Source organism: Botrytis cinerea, chromosome 16, assembly GCF_000143535.2.
Source record: "Botrytis cinerea B05.10 chromosome 16, complete sequence".
NCBI classification, from domain to species: domain Eukaryota; kingdom Fungi; phylum Ascomycota; class Leotiomycetes; order Helotiales; family Sclerotiniaceae; genus Botrytis; species Botrytis cinerea.
In genome coordinates, this window is record NC_037325.1 from 667,299 (window position 1) to 687,631 (window position 20,333).

General features: G+C 43.0%; 8 protein-coding genes across 14 annotated transcripts; 3 read left to right on the forward strand and 5 right to left on the reverse strand.

Annotated features, from left to right (window-relative positions):
• Positions 1-15: 15 nt before the first annotated feature.
• BCIN_16g01610 (hypothetical protein) lies at positions 16-1,269 on the reverse strand. The gene is made up of 3 exons (XM_001546459.2): positions 803-1,269; positions 615-725; positions 16-564 (listed from the first exon to the last, which is right to left on the reverse strand). Exons 1-3 carry the CDS (start codon positions 1,205-1,207, stop codon positions 91-93), a joined length of 990 nt encoding a protein of 329 aa, XP_001546509.2. The 5' UTR covers positions 1,208-1,269; the 3' UTR covers positions 16-90.
• Positions 1,270-1,341: 72 nt separating this feature from the next.
• BCIN_16g01620 (hypothetical protein) lies at positions 1,342-2,824 on the reverse strand. Of its 2 annotated transcripts, XM_024697906.1 has the most exons (3): positions 1,986-2,824; positions 1,477-1,937; positions 1,342-1,417 (listed from the first exon to the last, which is right to left on the reverse strand). In XM_024697906.1, the coding sequence occupies exons 1-2, from the start codon at positions 2,351-2,353 to the stop codon at positions 1,823-1,825; spliced, it is 483 nt and encodes a 160-aa protein (XP_024553723.1). In that variant the 5' UTR covers positions 2,354-2,824; the 3' UTR covers positions 1,342-1,417; positions 1,477-1,822. The 2 variants fall into 2 exon arrangements, with proteins under 2 accessions (XP_024553723.1, XP_024553724.1); XM_024697907.1 differs by having other exon boundaries at positions 1,342-1,937.
• A 56-nt stretch (positions 2,825-2,880) lies between these two features.
• BCIN_16g01630 (hypothetical protein) lies at positions 2,881-5,198 on the reverse strand. 5 transcript variants are annotated; one of them, XM_024697909.1, is made up of 6 exons: positions 4,611-4,926; positions 4,371-4,541; positions 4,235-4,319; positions 3,591-4,186; positions 3,449-3,533; positions 2,881-3,386 (listed from the first exon to the last, which is right to left on the reverse strand). In XM_024697909.1, the coding sequence occupies exons 1-2, from the start codon at positions 4,751-4,753 to the stop codon at positions 4,481-4,483; spliced, it is 204 nt and encodes a 67-aa protein (XP_024553727.1). In that variant the 5' UTR covers positions 4,754-4,926; the 3' UTR covers positions 2,881-3,386; positions 3,449-3,533; positions 3,591-4,186; positions 4,235-4,319; positions 4,371-4,480. The 5 variants fall into 5 exon arrangements, with proteins under 5 accessions (XP_024553727.1, XP_024553725.1, XP_024553726.1 ...); XM_024697911.1 differs by having other exon boundaries at positions 4,371-4,558; XM_024697908.1 differs by having other exon boundaries at positions 4,595-4,926.
• Positions 5,199-5,659: 461 nt separating this feature from the next.
• Positions 5,660-7,629, reverse strand: Bccct8. Its single transcript, XM_024697913.1, has 4 exons — positions 7,512-7,629; positions 6,064-7,456; positions 5,840-6,013; positions 5,660-5,790 (listed from the first exon to the last, which is right to left on the reverse strand). Exons 1-4 carry the CDS (start codon positions 7,568-7,570, stop codon positions 5,773-5,775), a joined length of 1,644 nt encoding a protein of 547 aa, XP_024553730.1. The 5' UTR covers positions 7,571-7,629; the 3' UTR covers positions 5,660-5,772.
• Positions 7,630-7,768: 139 nt separating this feature from the next.
• On the forward strand, positions 7,769-9,426 carry BCIN_16g01650 (hypothetical protein). Its single transcript, XM_024697914.1, has 3 exons — positions 7,769-7,938; positions 8,036-8,471; positions 8,548-9,426. The coding sequence occupies exons 2-3, from the start codon at positions 8,211-8,213 to the stop codon at positions 9,175-9,177; spliced, it is 891 nt and encodes a 296-aa protein (XP_024553731.1). The 5' UTR covers positions 7,769-7,938; positions 8,036-8,210; the 3' UTR covers positions 9,178-9,426.
• Positions 9,427-9,621: 195 nt separating this feature from the next.
• Positions 9,622-11,984, reverse strand: Bcrmd1. Its single transcript, XM_024697915.1, has 2 exons — positions 10,689-11,984; positions 9,622-10,636 (listed from the first exon to the last, which is right to left on the reverse strand). Exons 1-2 carry the CDS (start codon positions 11,850-11,852, stop codon positions 10,211-10,213), a joined length of 1,590 nt encoding a protein of 529 aa, XP_024553732.1. The 5' UTR covers positions 11,853-11,984; the 3' UTR covers positions 9,622-10,210.
• A 178-nt stretch (positions 11,985-12,162) lies between these two features.
• Positions 12,163-16,777, forward strand: BCIN_16g01670 (hypothetical protein). 2 transcript variants are annotated; one of them, XM_024697916.1, is made up of 3 exons: positions 12,163-14,146; positions 14,195-15,901; positions 15,964-16,777. In XM_024697916.1, exons 1-2 carry the CDS (start codon positions 12,593-12,595, stop codon positions 15,875-15,877), a joined length of 3,237 nt encoding a protein of 1,078 aa, XP_024553733.1. In that variant the 5' UTR covers positions 12,163-12,592; the 3' UTR covers positions 15,878-15,901; positions 15,964-16,777. The 2 variants fall into 2 exon arrangements, with proteins under 2 accessions (XP_024553733.1, XP_024553734.1); XM_024697917.1 differs by having other exon boundaries at positions 14,195-16,777.
• Positions 16,778-18,272: 1,495 nt separating this feature from the next.
• BCIN_16g01680 (hypothetical protein) lies at positions 18,273-19,267 on the forward strand. The gene has a single exon (XM_001546465.2). The coding sequence runs from the start codon at positions 18,570-18,572 to the stop codon at positions 19,071-19,073; it is 504 nt and encodes a 167-aa protein (XP_001546515.1). The 5' UTR covers positions 18,273-18,569; the 3' UTR covers positions 19,074-19,267.
• Positions 19,268-20,333: the final 1,066 nt, after the last annotated feature.

Here is a 20,333-nt window from a genome sequence, read left to right on the forward strand (position 1 = left end):
GCAATTACCAGCCAATGAGTATCCACCAACATTTACTTGTAAAGTTCCACCACCGGTCAAGTAAGTGTGTGAAAAGGTACATAAACATATTCAAACAGGTGCATCTTCCAGTTTTCTGCCCCAGCGAAGCCTCGCAAACACACTCTTGAGTTTGTAGCTTTTGTGATTTCTTTTGATTGAACCGCACTGGGAAAAGGAGTTGGAATCAGAGCACGCAAATGACTTATCATCATCTTTCTTGCTCGTCAGTTCTGTACAAAAGCCACGTTGAAAGATTTTCCTGACCAAATAAATAGGTATCCACCATTCCGTTGGAACCTTACTTTCATTTGTTGGTTTGAACACTTCGAATCTCTCTCTAGTTTCTCGCCACCATTCACTATTGTCTTTCTGCATGTGGTCAACCAATCTCTGTCGTTGAGGGTTATAATTGGCATCAATCTTTTGCGATATGAAGTCCATGTTAAGGACAATCGCATAAGTTATTGCGCCCACGATGAATGTCGTGGTGATGAATGGCCCTTTCGTAGAACTTTCCTGAATGTTTGGGATAGCCCAGAGCGCCTAAGATATATGAGAACAATGTAGTTTATCTGTATAGCCGATATACTTACCGCACAGAAAGCAAGAGGTAAATAAAATATACTGACATACGTCAAAAGTTTGACGTTTTCTCCTAGCCTTGTTGAAGCCCTACTCTCCACGAGTGCACTAGCATTGAACAACTATTTTAGGGATTGTAGTGTCAGAGATCCCCCCAATTTTATAAATTTTGAGATTGGTGAAACAATTAACAACTTACCCCATCACGCAAAGCTTTTGTGGTTTCCAACTTCCTACTGAATTCATTGCGTAGTTCTTTGAGTGTGTTAACATGTGTTTGCACTTGCTGGATTGATTTCTTGAGCTGTTTGAGCATATCATGACCTCTTGATGTTTCCCACACTGCTGGTGGATACAGACATGCGGCATCTAATCGGTGTATTATATCCGTGTCATCCAGTAATGGCTGTAGGCGTTCTTGATAGTATATGTCCCATTGCTTAATATTATCAGATAAGACATTATCGACTTCTGTCAGGCAGCCAATAGCCCAGAAATACTTCCGAGAACGAGTGAATTTTTCGTCGTCAAAAAGCAAGTTGGAATATTGCTCAATGTCTAAAAAATTTTCGTCCAAAAGTTCACGGAAGGGAAAATTTAGCATCCTCCATCTCTCTATAACATTGGAAAGAGCCAGTCCTATGCATTCTAGTTCAGCATGAATTGCTGTATCAGGTGTCAGCATAAATCTCGATTTACTATTAATAGAGTGTCTATCCGTGCCTAGTATAAGAATGGTGTAAAACGGGGCAAAAGGACCAGAATCAAATTTGGTGGTAGAATTATCGCAGTGACTGGAGGTAAAAGTTGAGACCTGGAGACCTAGACCAGTAATAAACAATAGAGTGAGACGAAACAGTACCTCATGCATACAGTAAGTGTAGAAAACATCAGGCGGCGAAAAAGATATTCGGGCCTGTTACCAAAAAATGGCCCAGTCTTCCATCGCGATTTGGTTCCGGATGGAGTAATCTCAACTAGTTCGAGGAAGGTGAGAGTATAGTGAGAGGAACAACGATATGGACTATAAATAAACGCCGGGAATCGACAGGCTAAATGCTGCTTAATTAGTTCTCCTGCATATCCATTTATGAGCAATTCGTCAGCAAGCATATGTCCGGCTTCTGTCTCGTTGCCAATGTTTCGTTGACTGGAAAATGCCAATCCATTGAGAAATCTGCGTGTCATCAGTTGTCAATTTCATTCAGCACCATTGAACTTAGAGAAACAATCTCAAAGGTATTGCCGACATCAAACGCCGCCAAGGAGCAAGTTCTCCGGCAAACTTGACCTGCGGCAGTATCAGAGGATCAAATGTTACTATTTTTTCAGACCTGAATGCATTAACAGTGAACAATCATCTATACCAGAGACCGACTTACGTAGATAGGACATGCTCAGTGTGTGTGTCTAACATAATATTATCTATGTCATTCGAGTGAGAAGATTCCGAGTGAGAAGATTCCGAGTGAGAAGATTCCGAGTGAGAAGACCCCAGGTGAGAAGATTCTGCGTAAATAGAGTTTGTAGCTTGGTTGAACGTCGATAAAAGTTGTGAGACATTATATGTCTTGATTTCCTTCGACCATGGATTATAATCTTCAATTAAAAATTGAATTTCCGAACACTTCAAAAAATACTGGCATACTTTCATTGCCAGCTGAAGATGATTAGGGATGTTCATTCTGGCCGATTCCGGCTGCCTGGGATCACAACCAGGTTCTTTAATACATTTATCTATTCCTTGCATGGTGAAAGGGAGCCCTATGCGGCCATCAGACGGGATGTGTAAAGCTACACCAAGACAATCTGTCAAAATCTTTGTGCAGGATTCAGAGACATCTGAATTGAGGGGTGGTATAGCTGAGGGTGAGTGACTCCAAGATTTCAACCCCTTGGAAAATTTATCTAGACACTCGTAAGATGTGACATCATTTTCAAGAGATTCGGTTATCTTGTGTTGCGGGTTTTTTCCCTTGTCCGGCGAAGCAGGCCTCGACGGTGGTAGTTCGACAGAAAGCGCTTTTTGTGGCCCAGAGTAAGTATTTTCGTACCATCGCCAAAACTCAGGTCGAGTAGCATTAGGCTCACTAGGCTTGGAGGCATTCAAAACTGATTGACTATCAAGATCCCGGGAAAGCTTTTCGTTGATCCCGCGAAGCAATCTGAGCAATTCATTATTCTCGGCGGAATCTGAGCTGAGTGAACTAACCCTTGAGGCTGTTTCCTAATCAGACATTCTTAGTCGCAGAAAGAGATCTAATTGCTTAAAAGTATTGAAATAATTAAATTAATGAAGTTATCGCTATAGAACAAGAAGAATGGCAATCATATAAGTTTTTTTTTGGCAGTTGCTTATGGAATAGCAGAGCCGCGTAATGGATAGGCCGGCCAATCATCGAAAAGAAACACACATTTGCAAGCAGTACGCGATTAGCCGCCGACTTCTTCAACAATCTGACACTCAGCCTACACGATATGCATGTCTGCCTCCAATCAAATAAATATTTTAAAATCCCCTGAAACTTTCCCCCGAGAACTATCTCGCAATACTCCGGATGTGGAAAACGACCCCAATGTAACCACACCAAAAATGTATTGTTTCTAAGCTGTCAAAATAGTAAATGATTGGCTTGTAGCATCACCAGCACAAGTAGTAGAATCCAACTTTCCAGCAGCGTTTGCCACAAGACAGGTTGCATTATTCCCATTTTCAGGAGCAAGTAAAATGTCTGTTGGGCCTTCTGTGAAAGGGAATAATTGCGAGTTTGTTACTAGACCATCTGTGAAAAACGTTAGCGGAATTTTTTTTCCAATGATATAAAACGATTTCGAAAATACATACCGCCATCGGCTCTTCCCCCGCAAGAAAACATAATAACTGTATCGCCGGCGGTTCTTCTCGGGTCAAAGTTAAGACATCCTTGAGTCTGTTCAGGATTATTAGCATCTTGCGACGACTGTTTGCAGTGAAAAAGACTACTTACCAAGCTGCTAACTACAAGCACCGAGCCGGCCACGTCATTATGCTTCCCACTTGTAACAATATCCCAAGCTTGATTTTGGCTTCCATCACATGCTTGTAGAGTGATCGGAATCAGATTCTGCCTAAAGTCGCCCGCAGTTGGATCGACGAATAGACATTGACCAGATGCATCTTTCAAAGAGACGGACGAAAAGGCCTTTACGGCAGTATCATCTAATTCATTGGCTTCAGCTGCAGCGGAAGGATCGAGTACGCCTCCAGCACGGGACACAGGAAGAGGAGTTGTTGGATTGCTTGTTGGTACAGCGGAGGCGGCTGCGGTAACAGCCACTGAAGATATCAGAACAGTTGATGACGAAGCGTCTGCCGCGCTCGAGGCCGCTGGTGCAACAAAGCTAGCGATTGCTGGATCGGCCGCGGCACTTGAGGCACCGAAATTAAACGTTTGGCTAGAGTCAGACCCATCACAGGGAGCCTGATCAAGAACGTTGGCAGCAGTAGTAGATAAACAGGTGCCTGGGGCATTTTCGGGAGAAAGAGTAAGTGGACCGGAAGTTCCATTGAATGGAAAGAGCTGGGAATTTGTGACGAGCCCATCTAATTCAGGTCAGTAAGAACCCGGCGACCAAAGGCAATAATACGTACCTCCGTCAGCTCGACCACCGCAAGAAAACATAATGACGGTATTACCCGCCGCACGGCGAGGATCAAAGTTCAAGCAAGCTTGGGTCTAAACACATTAGTCCTTGAAAGAAACGAGAAAACGCCTGATTTTGCCCACCAAAGTATTGACGACTAGCATACTATCTGCTACATTGTTGTGCTTTCCACTTGTGAGAACATCCCAAAGCTGCCCCGTACTGCCATCACAGGCAGCTATTTGGATTGGTGTCAAGTTTGCTCTGAAATCACCGGAAAGTTCATCCACGAAGAGACACTGCCCTGATGAAGTCTGAATCTGAATCAGTACTTAAAAAAGTAAGCCTAAGCAGAGGAAGACTATACTGTGATTGGAACTGACGTGAAAGCTCTTGCTGCAGTATTGTCCCGTTGTTGTGCTTCCTCAAAGGCAGTTTGGTCAAGAGAAGCGACCACTCTTTTTCGAAAGGCGGGGGAAGCAAAAACCCGTGTTGCTAAAAGTAACAATGAAAGTGAGGGGTACATGATTACAGGTTGACATGTAATAGGGCTAAAATGATTAATGGCAAGGGGTATGAAATACTTCGTACACTTGTTGAAAAGAATGAAGGACTGCCCAGCAGTTTAAGAAGGTAGAATTTAAAATATAGAATGAAATACTAAGAAAGAGTAATGAAAGTAGGGATTTAGAAATGATCGCAATTGAGGTTTGTGATGTGCAATAAAGCAGAAAACACACGACGGTATATATCAACTTTACATACTTGAGTAACATTACACCAGCGACCCTCGAAACACTTCCTATCAAAGGTCACAGCATATGGATTATTCAAAAGCAACGACACTTGGTAATTAGGAACCTTACCAAGAAGCCCCCTTATGGTTATCCTTAACACAGAATAAGCAGAACGTCAACGTTGTTCAAGCAAACATGCAAGCAATGAAACCCTACGCGTCGCAAATCTTGTTCCCGTGTAGCCGTTTCATTTGGCGGTTAGGAGGTCAAGTCTCGGGCCAGGTCTCGGGAAAATCTGTTTGATCTACACTGATTGATCTGATCATTCGTCAAATGATGAGTGTTCATCTGATCTCCGTTTTGAGTTTAATTTTCAGATGATTTATTATTTCTGAAAGAAGGAGGATTTGTTCCTGTTAGTTCCCGAGAAAGATTTTGACACAAGCCCTCAATTTCAGATGACCGTCGAAACGAGCTTGGCGGCCCTGGCATCAGCTCCTATACGTCAAATCAGACGACAAGGATGTCTAACTGCAAGGGCGGTTCATTCGTTCGCCAATTCATTTAACATATCTCCAAGCCAGAGATCAAATTGCGACACAATTCCACTTCATGTTGTAGCACTCGAAACTTTGGTTAGCATGAAATTGAATTAGTACTGCATGATAGATTTATACGGCACAGAATTCAACGTTTGGAAGAGACAATCATGGACAAATTAGAATACTCGTTGGACATCGTAAATTGTCTTTCATAATTCATGACGACTTGGTATTTTACATTCCCACGCGCTTTTAATGCATTATATCTAATCTTCATCCCAGTTCTATCACAATCAGTAAGGGTCATTGTCAATGGAAGGATTGTGAACTTACAGGATTTGGTCCTGGAGGCTTTGGTCCACCAGCTTGTCTAGCAACAATAATTTGATCAACAGAGAGCACAGTTCTTGCGGCCTCGGTAGCGAGCTTGATAGCCCAACTCTTTGAGATCATAAGATCTAAGATACCCTCTTGCTTTGCATCAAGAGTTCCAGTATCATCCTCGTTCTATTGCAAAATCAGTATAAATCTGACGAGATGGTACCAACAGGGCTTACCTCAATATCAACACCGGTATTCCAGTTATCGTGCTTGTGGTGAGCAGTATAAAGTCTGCTTAATGTCTCTGTGGCATCAAGACCAGCACTTTCTGCAATTGTTCTTGGAATAACTTCGAAAGCCTCGCCAAACTTGCGGATGGAGTATTGAGCCAAACCAGGTGTTCGGTCACCGAATGCTTGTATCCTCTCAACCAATTGAATTTCTGTAGCTCCGGCACCTGGTACGAGTCTTGGATCTCTCGTGATAGCCTTAACAACATTGACACCATCATCAACAGCACGCTCGACATCATCAAGATGATTCATTGTTGCTCCTCGAAGAACTAAAGTGGCAGTTTTTGTGGTTTCGTTCTCTTGTCTGAAAACTGTGACTCTATCTCCACCAATCTCCAGGGTCTCCACAATATCAACACTTCCCATCTCATCAGGCATTGGTGCTCCAAGTCGAGCTAGCGGAGTAGCGCCGACGACTCTACATAATCTTCTGAGTTCGAACTTGCTGAGAATACGGATGACCAAAATACCGAAGCGGTTGAGGTAATGCATGGCAAGTTCACCTACGGTGGAACCAGCAACGACGACTCGTAGACCGGAATCGTAAAGCTCCTTGATGGCAGTCTCCAACTGGTTCTCTTCTCCCTTTGTGAAATCCAACATCTCCTTGGCGTTATGTAATAAAACGGTACCCTTGGTTTCTGTTTGACTGATGTCGATTGGGCATGAGAACACACCAACCTTAGCCCTGCTGGCCTTTTTGACTGATCCATCTGGTTCACGGCCGAAAACCATACCCTTGACAACCCTACTTTGTTCCAAGCTTCCTCCCATAATCTTAACGACTCTGATGTTATCGACGTTGAAATTGATGGGATTCTTTGGGAGAACGGCTAAAACAGCTTCGGCGACCATGTTTGCTAGGAAATCCTCGTTGCCGTTTTGTTTGCTTGCAATAACAGTTCGAATAGCTTTGCTGAGTTCGGCCTGCGATCGCATATCCTCTACTTTGTCCACCACTAAGTTCTCTAACTCTTCCAAAGCAAACTTCTGTGCTCGCTCGTAACCTATAACCACATCACTTGTTTTTAATCCCATTCTTAACAGATCTTCAGCTTTCTTTAAGAGTTCTCCTGCAAGAACAATGACTAAGTTTGTAGCATCTCCCATCTCAGCTTCCTGTTGCTGACTGGCCATGACGATAAGCTTTGCTGCGGGGTGGACAACATCGAGTTCTCGAAGGATAGTTGCGGCGTCTGATGTGAGGATCATCTTTTGCAGATGGTTAATGACAATCTTGTTTCGTCCATAAGGCCCTAAAGAAGTTTGAACGGTCGAGGCAATAGTCCGGCATGCATCGATGTTACGAATAACGGCTCCATCTTCAGAATCATAGCTTTGGAGGGGGTTAGCTTTTGTAGTTTGTACGGAATTTGGGGAGAAACTCATACTTTTGGTAACCTTGTTTGAAGAGGTTAGAATTTGGGGCATTTGGGATATTGAGAGACATCTTGAAATGTGTTCAGTAGAAAGATCTCTTGCGTTGATATTATCCTTCCCTTCCTGCTCAGGGAAAAAAGTCGCGTCTATCTGCCTTTTTTGGTGGAGGAAGCGTGGATGTTGGCCTTAATTTGTGAGGCATCAATAATTTTCCATGCTTGCTTAGGAGGTGCCATGCCATAGTTTACCCGACTTGAATAGCTTCATGGAACCAAAGAATGAAATGCGATCTGGAGCTTAAATTTGAGACAACCAACGCAGTTCCTATAAAACCGTACAGACATTTGCATCACACAAAACTCGCCAGAACAACCATCAAATTTGCGCAAAATCCAAGGTGGAAATTCAATACAATCAATTCATCGGTTTCAATAGCACGTACGTTGGGTTATTCCATTTATGAGGCTTGATAGCTATAAAAAGCACCCCAAACCAAGGCAGTGAAACGAATCTCGTGCTAATAACCACACTCCAGATTGCGCTCCACAACCAACATATCTCCTTCAACCACGTTTTTATCACGTCAATCGCCGTTGCAATATCAATTCGAGAACTTCAGGTGTCGCATTACTGTGAAGCTCAGGATAGTGGTTGATCCCCTTCGAAGCACAACTTCCACGTTATCTGTTGGACAACCACCATAAATCAAAATGGCGTCCAACGGAACATCACAAAACCCACCAACACTTCCCCCATCGGTCGAAGAATCATACAAACGCAAATGCATTCAACTCAAGACTCGAATGAACGAGGTCGAAGAAGCAAATGATGCCGCACGCCTCAGGTTATCACGAATGCGTCGAGCAATTAACAAGATGCGTCTAGAGCGAGCCTTCTTGTTGGAACAAATGTCGAAACGAACGAGTACAAATGTGGAAGATTCAGAGGGTTCCCCGAGCCCACCTCCAACAGTAGGTTTACTTACATCTCTTCTTCCGCGTCGTTTCTATATGATTGCAAGCACACATCTGACACAGAAACCCATAGCCTCAAGAAAAGCCATTGCGCACAAAGCGTGGCCATCGTAAGCCCTCTTTCCTGAATACCCTCGGTGATCCAACCGTTCCTCTGCCCAGCAGCTTAAACGCCAATCTCGCCATCTCACCTTCTTCCTCCTCTTTCTCCCACACACATCTCGATATGCCTAGCAACCCTAGCCAGGGAACATTTAATAGCTTCAATACCCCCCTTGTCCATCCACAACCAATCTCTCCCCGCCGCGCACTCTCAAATTCTACTCCTATGGGCGGTCGAACACCACACTCAGCCTCACATTCTCCATCTATCCCTCCTTCTGGACCACCCAAAACGCCTGCATCGGGCTTCGAACTATACTGCCAGGAATTACGTGGGCCCATGATGGTACAGCATAGACGTGGTATTAAAGAAGGAAACCTTGACATCGACCGTCTTTTGGCAACCGGATGGAGAGAAGCAGATACTGCAACCACAGAACGATACGAAAATCTATTCAAAGCAATGCAAAATGCAAAGAAACTCGAAAACAGCACCCCTTTGGATGACGATGTAGAAATGGGTGATAGTGGTCGTGAAGAAACACCTAGTGGCAACGGAGCCAATGGGGCTGCCAGCTTCACATCTGTGAACAGAAGCTAGATACAATCTTCGGAGTTTACTTGGCAATCGAGAAATGGAAAGGATCTGGATCAATATGATATGCGAATGGGATAATGGAAGAACGAAAATATTCGAAATTTGGCGTTAGGGGGCGTGAAGATGAACCAAGCTGCTTGCTTGCAATATTAGAATTCCTTTTTGATTTTCATGAGATGGAACCTTTCGTGTAGATATCCATCTGCGTATGTATTTGGTAGTCCAGTTCTTTTGGATGTAATATTAACTTCATATGATCTTACTATTTCTTGACTATGCTAAAGTGCCCCCTTTGATATACCCGAGAATAGATCAGAAAGTGTTCAGCTCGTCAAACATATATAAGCTGCCAAAGAAGTATTGAGACTGTACCCCATCACCTACAATAGGTTGCCAATAAACATCTTTCACCTCACATTACACTTCACATCCTGCCATAACAGATAATCCAAATTTATTCACTTGGTCCTTTCCATTCTTACATATGACGCTATCTAAATATACAAGTCCCCCCCATAAGCTACCCTTTCCTACGAAATACAAATTCCCCATCTATCCAAATACCAAAACGCCCGTTTCGCTCCACGCCATGCATGCACGCACATAGGCCTTCAAGTACTATGTGATGTAATTATTATGTACAGGCTTGTAAGTTCTGCCCCAAAGAAACGAATAGAAAATAAGAAAGAAAAAAAAAAAAAAAACGCCTGCGTTCCCCTGGAATCAGATCTTGTGTACAAATGTTTCGAATGCCATACCAATAGTAAAAGGAATTGGAATGGTGGGCGGCGATTATGTTAATGTCCAGTAGGATGTTCGTGTGATGATTTTGTATGCTATGGCAATTTTCTTTGTCTCTTTTCTAGCTTGAAATGTTGGTTAAATGATAACTTCATTGAAGTCCAACAATGAAGATTTCTTGGAATTCAGATGCCCTGGAACATAGAAGCGATTTTGAACACTTGAATAATCCAAATATCAAATCAAATCTCTTCATAGCCAAGTGGTTGAGAGAGCGAGTACGTAGTTCTGTGAATTATTCGCCGACTGACAAATCGACGACAATATTAAGAACTGCAACTAGAATTTCCACAGCGATCAGAACGATGACAACCCACTCTAGCTTCTCACCATGTCTGTGACTGAGTTGATCCTTTAGAACTGCCAACAAGTCCGCAATGACATCCAGTCTCTCATTCAGCAGCTTTACCCTCTGATCCATTTCTAGGTAACTTCTCACAGCTTGGTAAATTGGTTCCAGTTGCGGTTCTGACCAAAACAACTCAGGCGTATCTAGGATTGAACCATTAAGATGGATATTTATGCGGAGGATGAAGAGCTCGCCGATTTGCATATTGATTCTTTTTCGTGGGAGATCAATAGCTCCCGTGAGCGCGATTTGGGTAGGAATGTCTTTGTTTTCGTCGATGGTGCTGTCTACTAAAGATTCAAAAAGTGAGGTCTGAATTAGATAGTTAGTACCTTAACGAAGATCGGATTCAAAGACGAAATACCTTAACACTTTGCGCCAAGCCGTGGGAAATCGCTAGTTTGGTCATATAATTTCTCTTGTCCTTCAATGTGATAAAATCGTTGTAAATCCTAGCTTGATACTCTACAGTGTAGTAGAAGTTGAAAGACTCCATTTCCACATCATTAGCTGCGAATTTGCCGCTCTCGAACCTCGCTATGTCCTTCAGGAACCTCTGCTCGTCCTCTTTAGACATACCCCATATTACCACAACTCCATAGCCGAATAGGAACACTTCGGGCGTATGAATTCGAGTATCAAAGTCGGGGTTGCTTTCCGATATAAGAGCTTCGGTCTCGTTCTCTATTTGTCGCTCCATGATTTCTGGGAGAATGTTGTTAGCGGGAGAGTGGTCGCCATTGCTAATAGCAACATCGCCGCCATTGGTATGTAGGTCTATAAGGTCTTCTCGACGTTGTTTGTTGTTGTCTTCCACCTCAATAACACTATCCGAATGTCTTCGCTCCGTCAACTTTACCGGCGCACTATGTACCTCCATGTCCCTATCCGAAGGCGTCTTCCCATGGTCTTTGCCGTATCTAAATGGTGTGTATATACATTCATCGAACAATTTTGGGTTTGCTCCCTTCGTCTTCTTGCCCCGACCATTTAGGAAGCGCATCACATTTTCCAATTGATATTTGTTAGCAGTACAGTATGCGGTAACACGAGGCAATCGAGCGCGATCGGCCTTCCCCAGCCTTGCAGCATCTCTACGCGCCGTTGGATCTTTGATGCGTGTAAATTGAGAATAAACGTCTCGCCCGCTCTCTTCGTCAGGTCCATCCGAGCCAACCTCCAAATCTGGCAGATACTTGAGTTTCTGTGTGATCTTACTAGCTCTTTGAGGGCCTATCTTTGATGCCGGGTGCATTGGCACTTGAGGGGATCCATGACTGTTTCGACGTCGAAGTTTGCTATTGAGAGAAGGTGGTGATGGGGCTATTGTTCTAGGCGACTGTGTATATTCATTGGAATCGATTGTCCTGAGTGATTGTGAAGGTTCATTCAAGCCAATTGTCCTAACAGTTGGATTGTCATTGAAGGTAACATTCCTTGGAGCTTTCTTGGAGGTATTTGTAGGACTGAGAGTTTGTTGGTCGAGAAGAGGTGTATGCTCCGAGGGGCTGGCGCTGGTGAAAGCCATAGGAACGTTAGTCGTGTGTATTAATTCTATCTCTATCGACAAGAAGTTGAAAAGAAGGATTTCAAAGTAGAAAGTTATATGTGCATAGAATTGATTGATGTATTAATGTACCTAGTAGTAATCCATGAAGTCAAAAATTTACAACTGTGAAATGACGTTTATTGAGGAAGCACCATTTGGGCAAGCTTTCATGAACAAATCGTGAGATCCGTGCGGGAGCGTTAAACCTCATTTGGAACGGCTAGCATATCGTATTCAGAACCCGCACATCGGATTTTGATATCAACGGTACGGTTTATTACTACAGGTTGATTTTGATTCGAGACTATATGCAATCAGGATTCAATTTGCATTCGAAGACGACGAGCTTATTATGTCATTATCGGATTCCAACCCCGAAGCGACGGTAGCAACAACCAGGTACCATTATGGGCCTTTCTCTCGAATGCTCCCTCTTCATGACATAAGATCTTAGACGTGGCATACATCAGAGAGCTAATGGCACAGGATTTGGTTGAGAAGCATGGCACCAATCATCAGAGGTCTCCGAGTTCATTATATGCGTGGGAAGGTCATGATTACTTTGTCTCATTGGTAGCTTTTATCCCTATGGCTGAGGCTGTGTTTCAACCTGCATATCTCAGCCCCAGATAGCATTACCAGCCTATTCGAGTCCTTGAGATATTTCATAGGTTCCTGCGACTTCACTTCCCAAGTGCATTCATTCTAAAATAATCATTATGTCTGGAGTTGAGTTTATCGCTGTCCTTGGAGTTGCTTCCAATGTCATAGCAGTTGTGGATGCTTGCACCAAGATACAGAATCGCATTCAATCATATCGACAAAACACTGCTTTTCGCGATTTATCTGTCCAGTTACCTTTACTTGTCTCGGCCATTGGGTCTTTGAGATCTCCTCAATATCGTGATCGTCTAGATTCTTCGACCGAAAAGGCATTAGTTCGTGTCCTGGAGGGATGTCTTCGTCAATTGCAAACTCTGGAGAGTTTGATTAAAGACTTGACACCTAGTAGCACAGCATCCAAACTACAGAAGACTTGGAAAGGAATCAGAAGTTTTGGCAAAGATACTAAAGTGCGGGAGATAGTCGGTATTCTGGCAGAATATAAGTCGACTATCGCATTGCACCTTTCTACAGTGCATGTTCACATCACTACAAAATCCGGATCGTCATTATCTGAACAAAGATCGTACTTTGATGTTCCTCAGTCGAGAGTTTCACATTTTGTTGGCCGAAAAGATGTTCTAAATCGAATTCAAACAGCATTAGAAGCTAGCCACAACGACCCTTCGATTGTCGTTCTTACTGGAGTGGGAGGTCAAGGGAAAACTCAGATTGCTCTAGAATTTATTCACCAGCACATGAAACTCTATAAAGGTGTGTTTTGGATCGATGCGTCATCGCAGAAGTCCGCTTCTCGCGGATTCGAGAGAATTTTGAAGACAATCGACAGTTCTGCAGTTCTTGTTGGCGGCGAGGAAAGCAAATCAGCTGTGAAAAATATCTTGGGCGATTGGAAGGAACCATGGCTATTAGTTTTCGATAATTACGACGATCCAAAATCTTTCAGTGATTTGCCATCCTATTTTCCAAAGGCCACTTCTAAAGAAAACGCCATCATCGTGACAAGTCGTCACATATCAAGCGGTAGACTTGGCAGTCACCTGAAGTTAGATGGACTGACCGAGGAAGAAAGTGTACAGTTATTGACATCCAGATGCACTTCAGTCTCAAGTTCTGAGGATGATTTAAATCAGGGAAGAGATATAGTAAAAAAATTAGGATACCTACCACTTGCTATTGATCAAGCAGCAAGTTACATTTCAATTCGCCATCTTCCGCTTCACATATTTTCAGACCACTTTCAGCGGCGAAGGGAATTCATACTGAGAGATACTCCGCAGTCTTTGTGGGAGTATCAAAAACGTAGCTTGACCGATTCACAAGAAACTTCCGAGCATTTATCAGTCCTTACCACTTGGGAGCTGTCTTTCAATCAGATTTCAGGCAATGATGAGGAGAAGAGGTGGATTGGCGAATTTTTGGTCCAAGCTGCATACTTCAGCCCAATGAGTATTAGTGAATCACTGTTCAAAACTCATGATATCCACAGTGGCAAGTTTCCAGGATGGAGGTTTCTTTTCTCCACACAGGGCTCTTGGGACTCTTTCAAGTTTCAAGATGTTATTGTCGGCCTTGTAAACCTTTCAATTATTCAAAACATGGAGATCACGAGTGATGAGGTTCGATTTTCTTTCCATCCATTAGTAAAGGTATTTCTGTTCTCGAAAGCATATCAAGAAAAAGCTGATAAATTTCAGGATTGGTTGCAACTTAGAGAGTCTGTAGAGAGACGTCGGCCGTGTGTTAGCTTCGCGATCGCATTAACAGCATCTGTTATTCAGGAAACAGACACCGAACTGCTTTCCCTGCAAAAACGACAGGAGCTGCTATCACATATCGACGCCTGTGTTGAGAACAGATCCTCTTTTTTGACTGACCAGCAGAGTGTTATAGAATACGGAGGCGTCGTCGAAGGATTTCAAACTACTTTTGCTACATTTTATGGACAACATGATAGAAACGGTGATGCAGAACGTCTATTCATGCATTCTCTTGACATACAAATTTCTCTGTTGGGGACAAACAACATTGCGACTCTTAGTACTATGAATAACCTCGCGGCTATGTATCTAGATTCGAGAAGGTTAGAAGAAGCTTGCACTTTACTTCGACAAACATTAGAAATTAAGCATACCATGCTTGGTCCGCAACATCCACGGTCGCTCAACACAGCCAACAATCTGGCAAATCTCCTCGTTTTACAATTACAATTTGATTCTGCGACAGAAATGTACGAAAAAACCTTGGTAGGGTATCAAAAACTTAACGGTCCCGTCCATAAGACTGTGATAGAGTCACTGAATAATTTGGGTGAGGTGGCTATGAAAAGAGGGAACTTCTTGGAAGCGGAAAAATTATTCCAAGAAGGACTAAAAAAGTTAGAACTGCTGAGCGGTGGAGGAGAGGATGGCTTAGCACTATATATTAAGGCAAATATAGCTTTAGTCTACAAACTTCAGCATCGATACCAAGAAGCAGAACGCTGCTATCATGCCATAATTCGAAAGCGAAATGCCCTTCTTGGGCCCAAACACTCCTCCACATTGCAATCTATGTGCGAGCTGGGAGATGTCTACTTCGCATTGGGTCAACTCCAGCTTGCCGGCGAATGGTATATTCACGGATGTGCTAGCAAAGAGCGCGTTATTACAGGGACAACTTTTTACCGCAACCCCGAAGAAGAAGCCGAGAACTTGCATTTAGGTTTTGAGCTATTAGCAACTTCAAACGATCAAGGAATACCAAGCAAATCGCTCGATACTGAAGTCGCTTCTATCGATCGTCGAGGACCTAGCATTTCAGATGAGTCTATCGAGAGGTTGGAACCGAATATGCCGAAAGATCCTGGCATATTGGAGTGGCACCACCCGAAGGTGGACAATTCGAATCAACTTCAACTTACTAATGGCAAGTTTGACGATGTTCGAATACACATACTGCAAGGGAAAACTTCTTATCTCCCAGATATAAGAATGCGACAACCGGACAGGACTCAACTCCTCGCTCCATTAGATCGTGGCGGGATCCCTATTATGCAACAGGCGCCATCGAGTAAAGCTATCTCCACCTCTATTAAGCCATCGATCCATACACAAAAGCTCAGATGGGATGGGGTTGAAACACCTTCAAACCGCAGTTCGTTCTCAACGCCCGATGATCTCGTATACAAAGCATCTCCCAATTCTATTCCAGCTCAAGAATCGACTGACCATCCGAATTCGAAGGTGGATCGTACAGGGAGGGCATTGAGAAACAAGCAACTTGGTATAGAACGTCAAAGCTCGGTTTTCTCAATCTTGGGAGCGCATCCGTCCCCAATAAGAAAAACAACCCCGGACATTGACCGAAGAGGAAGGCCGCAAAATCAATGCCTTGCCTGAATTGAAGAAGAGCCTCTCTTAAATGTAAGTCAATTCAATGCAGAGCATAAAGATGCAGCTCTAACGAGTCTGCCGTCGATTACCAGCGCGCAGGCCGATTTTCAAGGAAACATCAGTTTTAATTAGAGACGTCAGAGATAGAAGTAACAGATTGGTCAGATCTTGGGACCTGTCAGGACCTCTCGTAGCTCATTGGAGATGCCACCAACAGGCGAAGCTCGAGTCTAATATCTCTGCCGGTCTCTATTTGTCAAATCCAGCAGTTTTTTTCGGACAGTATCAGCTACAGCGGAACAAACTTAAATGCTTTTTCCTGGGGTTATTCCACGCTGTTTGGAGCAGGAGAAGTGGTTATGGTATCATAAATACAGACTGAGCTAAGAGTGATCCAACCAGAAAAGATTATTGCTGAGCAAGGAACCAGGTAGCTGTAGCACCTGCCTGTCATCAATCCTCCCATCGGAAGGATGGGATTCATTATTTAACGATCAATAGAAGCTTCTATGGAAAACAAATGGCCTTAGGTCGTCTTATAATATGGACACCAGTACTTGTCCAGCGGTTTAAAACCTTTCCCAAAGAGTACCATGTTTACAAGAATTTAGACATAAGTTATTCCGGAGGTGTATATTGAACACGCGCTGCTAGTAGAACCCGAATTGTCAGTCCATCCAAAGTCTGAATTAGCAGATTTCGCATGAAAGTTATTAGCGTTTGAAAACATCTTCATTGATTCAACCAGTCTGGTCGGAAGCCCTTCATTATTAGAATGTAATGAGATCATACGCGTGTGTGCCAAGAGCAAGAATTTATCTTGATGAGCTGTTGGGTTTTTACTTTCTAGTGCCAGCTGAAAACATCTCACTTTGTCCACCGAAGTTTTTACAAATCATTTTGTTACTATCTCTATTATAGGGAATTGTGGATATTGAGCTGAATACATATGCGCTGCTCTATGGAGGAAATTTTTACTCAGGATATATGTCAAAGAAGCTCCCTTTTCAGTCTTTGACTAAATCAGGATGTTCATCAAATAGCGATTCCCGGTACGCAATATCGCACATTTTAACAAGCGAGCGAGCCATCATGCAGTGGAAGATGAAATTTTTGGGCTGGTGAATGGAGAAGTATTTTCTGGTCGGCCTATAGCTATCTTCACCATCTCTTGAACAAAGAGAAGCATTTTACGTGGAGTTGTTAGGTGAATTCTGTAAATGAAAGGGGATTAAAATTTTGACTTACCTCGCAATCAAGGCAACATGAGCTTCTTCAGTTATGGTGTCATTGTTAAATCTTTGACATTCAGATACCCCATTGTGTACCTATCAACTGGCAATTATTACAAAAGCTAACACCGCCTACCCCGAGAACCACCATGTCGTTAATGTTCTGGAATTGTGTATTTGCGAATGTGAGACTTGGATGATCGAGATGAGGATTACACCAAGGGAGCAATGCCACAGACGAACGAAAGGACTTGAAGATTGCCGGAATGCTACATCATCTTAGCATTGGTTCGATTGAACATGTGGAAACCCCTGAGCGAAGACCAAGCGGAGCCAATACCCATAGCAAAGCGTGGATTGATCTGATAATCAGTTAATCTAAAACGGGAGTAGGGTATTGGTAGTATCACAGTAGCACATGTTTTCAGTTGAGATAGGTTTCTCGGATGAATGAAATATAGCGCTTGAGGGAAGTACGTGGTGATTTCAAGTCGAAATGTAGGAGTATCGGGCGATGGTATTTATACATGACCAATATCATGAATACATACGTCAGGAGGCTTTGATAATTTTTCTGCCATTTCTATTTGAGAGAAACCAAAAGAATTAGATTATTTTTATAGCTCAAGTTGAGACCATGTTGTTCTGAAACCTTCAGTCGAATTCAGTTGAAAAGTTTCACTCACAGACACGTGGCCAATTCCTGTCGTCTTAATCTGGGTCGTGTTTTAACTTTATATGAACTTCAGGTCGGCAGATTGACATCGTTCTCCATCGTGTTGATCTAAATGTCTCTTTAATAATCGTCTCGCATGTTATGTAATCAATCCTTCATGTTTGTCATCGCCCCCACAAGCGAAAATTCATGACAGGCTCACACTTCCCTTGGGAATTGGATTGGTGGATGATCTGTAGATAGCTTCAATTAGTTCAACATGAAGTGATTAGATTATAATTTGATTGATAACTGGTAGTGAACTAAAAATAGTCGTGGGGATACTATACGAGACTCGGCCAAGATCTGAAGTTGGACTGAAGTTACATCATCTTTTTTGAAAGTAGATAAGCAGTTGAAATGATTATTTATAGATTTACCATTATATAAACCAGTTGACTTGTCGTGTTTGCTTGAAGGATTCAAATTTATTTCGCCCCCTTTCACCCGTTTTGACATTGTGTCCTCGTCGTACTTAAGTACTATCGGGTCACTCTTTCCTGGATCACTCCATCATAAGATCCATTACATTTCTATATTTGAGCCACCAGTGTACTGGACTATCGATTCTGTTCAACATCGTCACCAAGGGTGCAAAGCACGACTATCATCACAAAGAATATCCTCCTTCGCTCTCTTCCCACAATCAAACCTGCATCTACCACCCACACCACGCACCGGATTTCGAATAAGCAAAGCTCGCAAATCAAGAAAAAACGAAAGCCAATTTTTTTCGAACCATTTATCCATCATGTCCGAGTCCAAAAACAAGGTCCGCGTTGGTGTTGGAGTTTTCATCCTGCACCCCTCTTCTACCCCCTCAAACCCTCTATTCCTAATGGGCAAACGGCTTGTTCCCCACGGCCACGACCAATGGGCCAACCCAGGGGGTCATCTCGAGTTCGGCGAAACACTTGAGGAATGTGCCGTTCGCGAAGTCCTAGAGGAAACAGGACTCGTACTCCAGAAAAATAAGATGAAATTTCTTACCGCGACGAATAGTCTTATGGAAGCGGGGCCCAGAAGAGATGGGAAGGAAGGAATGGAGGGGAGACACTATGTGGCTGTTTGGATGGTAGGCACTTGGGATGGAAAGGGAGAGGGACCGAGAAATCTGGAAGGGGAGAAGAATGGTGAGTGGGAGTGGGTGGGGTTGGAGAAGACTAGGAAGTGGGCGGGGGTTGATGGCATGCTTTTCCAGCCAGTGATTGATTTGTTGAGGGAGAGGGGCGAAGTGCTGGATTGTCTTGTTTAGGCGGCTCGATTTTTAGGCCGATTGTGCATTCATCTTTGGAGTTTGGGTCTTCTCTTGGAATTTTCTAGGAGTTGGGGTAATTGGTCAATTTTTTACGGGAGGGTGTGCAGAACGTAGACTATGTTGTATGGACATGGATAGACGAGTATGTATATCTTTGAAGTAAATATATTTTACTAATAGGAAATACACCATCGTTCAACTTGTTATTATAATTAGCATCGCGAGAAGGTCAAGTGTTCTTCGTAGGATCAAATAAGTCGCAAATTATGAAGTGAGGCCCGAAACAGACCGACTCATTGGATTGAAAACAGCAATGAAATCGTTTAAAATAGAAGCTCCCATCTCACCTAGATTTTGCAGCCTTATAAAATCATGTGGTGAGCCAGGCCTAGCTTCACGAGGCTAATCCATTCAATACCTGACTGAGTTAGACTCGAGAAATAGCGTCCTTATAAAACCGATAATCATTAAGACCTCTTGATTCAGGGGCTAGGTAGATATATATCTGGAACAGGTAATTTTCAAAAACAAATAGATATATATGTTCTATCCCGAAAGCTTCCTTATCATTACTAAGTTCGAAATGAGTGATGATGACTTCACAATTCCTGACAAATAGGTGAATGGTTGCATATATAAAATTGAATGCACGGATGATGATAGATGTCACTACCACATGAAAAAGATAAAAATGCTCTCCAGGTCAAATTCGACAAGGATTCCAGGCCTGAGATGTACACTGATAGCTAACAACACGCCATTGAAGCAAGCATCCCGCCAAGTTACAATCAAACTACTTCAGGGGTTTTATCCAAAGCAAAGTATGCAATCATTTGCACCACTGTTTAGTGGGTAACCAATACTTTAACGGGAATTTCAATACAGTTTTGTAGCTGTCATTAAGAAATGAAGGGGTGGGGGGCTGGCGACCACCTAGGTACCACCTTATCAGTAAACCTAGATGTCTTTCCTGGACTCGAGGAACTATCTTCCACTATCCAGGAACCTTGAAAGCGTTCCAGTTTTAATGCTGACTGCATTTGTCGGTATTTGAAAAACATGGTATAGCCAATGACAAGGGCTTTAATGCGGAGGAGGACCTCGTACTCGGACGTGGATGGCGATATGTACAAATCAAAGCGACAAAGACTTCACTACCCTGGTTTTTACGACTTGTTTCTTACCAAAGGGATGAAAATCAATTGGTAGTGGGGACCCAATCCATTGTAGGAATTTAAATGAGGGGTCCAAATTCTG

What these genes read in the sequence shown, in the direction of transcription:
- BCIN_16g01610 (XM_001546459.2), bottom strand. Translation starts at nt 1,207, where the DNA reads ATGCTAAATTTTCCCTTCCGTGAACTTTTGGACGAAAATTTTTTAGAC. An exon ending in CAAAAGCTTTGCGTGATGGG is followed by an intron (nt 726 to 802) that starts GTAAGTTGTTAA and finishes TCCCTAAAATAG; the next exon opens with TTGTTCAATGCTAGTGCACT. An exon ending in TACCTCTTGCTTTCTGTGCG is followed by an intron (nt 565 to 614) that starts GTAAGTATATCG and finishes CATATATCTTAG; the next exon opens with GCGCTCTGGGCTATCCCAAA.
- BCIN_16g01620 (XM_024697906.1), bottom strand. Translation starts at nt 2,353, where the DNA reads ATGCAAGGAATAGATAAATGTATTAAAGAACCTGGTTGTGATCCCAGG. An exon ending in ACTGAGCATGTCCTATCTAC is followed by an intron (nt 1,938 to 1,985) that starts GTAAGTCGGTCT and finishes TAATGCATTCAG; the next exon opens with GTCTGAAAAAATAGTAACAT.
- BCIN_16g01630 (XM_024697908.1), bottom strand. Translation starts at nt 4,753, where the DNA reads ATGTACCCCTCACTTTCATTGTTACTTTTAGCAACACGGGTTTTTGCT. An exon ending in TGCTAGTCGTCAATACTTTG is followed by an intron (nt 4,320 to 4,370) that starts GTGGGCAAAATC and finishes TAATGTGTTTAG; the next exon opens with ACCCAAGCTTGCTTGAACTT. An exon ending in TGCTTGTAGTTAGCAGCTTG is followed by an intron (nt 3,534 to 3,590) that starts GTAAGTAGTCTT and finishes AATCCTGAACAG; the next exon opens with ACTCAAGGATGTCTTAACTT.
- Bccct8 (XM_024697913.1), bottom strand. Translation starts at nt 7,570, where the DNA reads ATGTCTCTCAATATCCCAAATGCCCCAAATTCTAACCTCTTCAAACAA. An exon ending in TTCAAACAAGGTTACCAAAA is followed by an intron (nt 7,457 to 7,511) that starts GTATGAGTTTCT and finishes CCCCCTCCAAAG; the next exon opens with CTATGATTCTGAAGATGGAG. An exon ending in ATACCGGTGTTGATATTGAG is followed by an intron (nt 6,014 to 6,063) that starts GTAAGCCCTGTT and finishes ATTTTGCAATAG; the next exon opens with AACGAGGATGATACTGGAAC.
- BCIN_16g01650 (XM_024697914.1), top strand. Translation starts at nt 8,211, where the DNA reads ATGGCGTCCAACGGAACATCACAAAACCCACCAACACTTCCCCCATCG. An exon ending in CCCCGAGCCCACCTCCAACA is followed by an intron (nt 8,472 to 8,547) that starts GTAGGTTTACTT and finishes AGAAACCCATAG; the next exon opens with CCTCAAGAAAAGCCATTGCG.
- Bcrmd1 (XM_024697915.1), bottom strand. Translation starts at nt 11,852, where the DNA reads ATGGCTTTCACCAGCGCCAGCCCCTCGGAGCATACACCTCTTCTCGAC. An exon ending in GCTTGGCGCAAAGTGTTAAG is followed by an intron (nt 10,637 to 10,688) that starts GTATTTCGTCTT and finishes TATCTAATTCAG; the next exon opens with ACCTCACTTTTTGAATCTTT.
- BCIN_16g01670 (XM_024697917.1), top strand. Translation starts at nt 12,593, where the DNA reads ATGTCTGGAGTTGAGTTTATCGCTGTCCTTGGAGTTGCTTCCAATGTC. An exon ending in CTTTCCATCCATTAGTAAAG is followed by an intron (nt 14,147 to 14,194) that starts GTATTTCTGTTC and finishes GATAAATTTCAG; the next exon opens with GATTGGTTGCAACTTAGAGA.
- BCIN_16g01680 (XM_001546465.2), top strand. Translation starts at nt 18,570, where the DNA reads ATGTCCGAGTCCAAAAACAAGGTCCGCGTTGGTGTTGGAGTTTTCATC.